Raw genomic sequence first — 2445 nt, forward strand, 5'->3', positions numbered from 1 at the left:
GTTTCAGCCATTAGCGTCCACAACCACCATGAGAGCTCTCCTCCCCTGATCCAAAACCCAGGAGGAGGTGAGATTCAGAACGAGCGTGAATGAATAAGTTAGTGATGATGATGTTTGTGACATATCTGGGTGGCTGTTTGCAGTAAAAATTAAGCAGATCTCCCAACTCCTAGACTCTGTTCCATATGCTCCCCTTTGACGAAGGCAAGGGGGGACCTTTTCTACTGTGAAGTGTTACAGTCCGCCTTCTCCTCTAACTGCCATTGTGTTTGTGCTCGGCCAGGAACCTACTGCCAGCAGAGAGAGGTGGAGGCCATCCTGGAGGGCAACGAGGACGACAGGGGCTGCTGCTGCTGCCAGGCGGGCCACCTGCCCCACCTGCTGTCCTGCAACGCCGCCTTCCACCTGCGCTGGCTCACCTGGGAGATCACGCGGACACAGTACATCCTGGAGGGCTATAGCATCCTAGACAACAACGCGGCCACCATGCTGCAGGTGTTTGACCTCCGCAGGGTCCTCGTCCGGTACTACGTCCAGGTATCACACTGCTTCCCGGGCTGCCATGAGAAGCTCCCAAAGAGCTTTGCAGAAAACCAGATTCTGAAGCTCCTCCTCAGCTGCTGATTGGAGATCCAGCTGGGTTTGGGAGCCAGAGCTTTTGTGAAAAGTCCGAGAGGGCTTTGTTTTAGCTCAGAGTCTGTGTCCTGAGTCACCTTCTGAGCCTGGGCACTGGCAGGCAGTGTGTTTCTTATCTAGGTCTGACGCTTCCCCTTTACAGCAGCACAAGTCTCTTGTAATGATGGTGACGATAAATTTAAACATCTTAGATATATTACCAAGCCGCAGTGCTTGAGTCGTAAGTGTCAAGTTAGTTGCTCTGCAAATTGTCCACTTTAGAACCAAAATTATTTTTTAAGCTCATGATAAAAAGTTCGAAAGCAGAGCTGGACGGTCCACTGAGGGTTGGTTCTGACAGCGTTTTCTGCTCACTCATGTGAAGACTTATCTCCCCCTTTTTCAGTTACCCATGACTGTCCCACCTGTGTCCAACCTCAGAAAATGTGCTGGTTTGGAATGAGTCTCCCAGGGAACACATGTGGCATGTGGCCGAGGACACAGATTGCTAACAGGGGCCAGAGAATTTTCTGAAGGGGAGGACACAGGCAAGCCCGGCAGGGCTGAAAGGGCACCTTCACCGTGGATCCTATTCTGGGGGAGGATGTGGTGTGGTGGGAGCCCTGGGTGGTCCAGGGGGGTCCACCCTTTAATGCAGTTTGAAAAGAGGAGGTTCACCCATCCGAGACCACAAACTCCCTGCCAGCTGAGGCTGAGACAGGTGGCCAGGCAGAAATGGGGAAATGCAGATCTAAAAGACAGCAGGCACCTGAAGGCTCAGGACATTGAGGAGTTTGGAGAAGCTACCGTGGGGGATCCCCAGTGTCTGCAGTCGCTGCTGGAGTTTACCAGAGATGGGAGAGAGCCTGTGAACGTCAGAGGGTGGATACTCTCAGCTCTCGTCCCTTTCGGTGGTTGTAACATGAAATATTTGTGGAACCCTTTTCTGTGGCAAGAATACTTTCAACAGATTTAGCGGTTCAGACTTGCCACCTTCGTGTGCGCCAGAGAAATGCAGAAGTTTATATCTGCATTGCCCACAAAACCGTAAATGCTCTGCCCAACCTTACGTAAGCTGGGGAAGATTTGGGAAGCAAATCAGGAAGCTGTGACCTGCTTCTCACTACTCCCTGCTTCGTGCCCCAGGCCATTGCAGATGGGACCGCAAAGTTTTTTCATACACAGAATCCACTCTAGGCAAACTCAGTGCCAACCGCTGTTAGATTCGGCAGCAGGCCATGAGACGACAAGTCACATGCACGTCGGAGGTGTCGTTCTCTGGCACGCAGATGAAGCCTGGTGTGGTAGCTCCGCTCCGTGAGGTCCTCGGGGAACCAGGCTCCTGCCAGCTCCCAGCTCTGCCATTTGAAGTGTATCTTCATGGCCCAAGATTTAAGGTCCAGGCGTAAAGAGATGGAGGAAAGGGCAAAGCAAATGAAGAGCCAGGGCGTGCACCAGCTGCCCCTTAAAAGGGCTCTGGAAGTCGCCATGGTGTGCTCCTTCTGCACCCGCTGGCCAGCACGCTGTCACACGCCAGCCAGGACAGGGTCTGTAAGGGGTGCTCTGGGCAGCACGAGCCCAGCACGAAATCGTATGTTGATGGGAGAGGGAGAAAGCACGTGAGCAGTGGCGACCAGCCCTCTCTGTCATCTTCTCCAGAGAGAAAGTGTCCCTGAGCACCTCCTTTAGTGCTCAGGAGGCAGCAGGACAGGGCGGCTGCAGGAAGGGCTGGGGCAAGGGGCTGCCTTTCAAGGGGACTCACAGGCCCATGAAGCAAGTGACCAGAAGGGGCAAGTGTGGGTCTGGACGGTCCGGATGGACAAGCCCTGC

The 2445-nt window shown here is 53.8% G+C and overlaps 1 protein-coding gene across 2 annotated transcripts in view; it reads left to right on the forward strand.

Moving 5' to 3' along the window:
* Window positions 1–2445, forward strand: part of PCNXL2 (pecanex-like 2 (Drosophila)) — a 120824-nt gene that overhangs the window by 98061 nt on the left and 20318 nt on the right. For both annotated transcript variants that reach the window (XM_008580854.1, XM_008580855.1), the window contains exon 7: window positions 284–537. In XM_008580854.1, the coding sequence (XP_008579076.1) occupies window positions 284–537 (254 nt within the window). The remainder of the gene's footprint in view (window positions 1–283; window positions 538–2445) is intronic.

This window comes from Galeopterus variegatus, unplaced genomic scaffold (genome assembly GCF_000696425.1).
Source record: "Galeopterus variegatus unplaced genomic scaffold, G_variegatus-3.0.2 Scaffold2178, whole genome shotgun sequence".
Classification (NCBI taxonomy): Eukaryota; Metazoa; Chordata; class Mammalia; order Dermoptera; family Cynocephalidae; genus Galeopterus; species Galeopterus variegatus.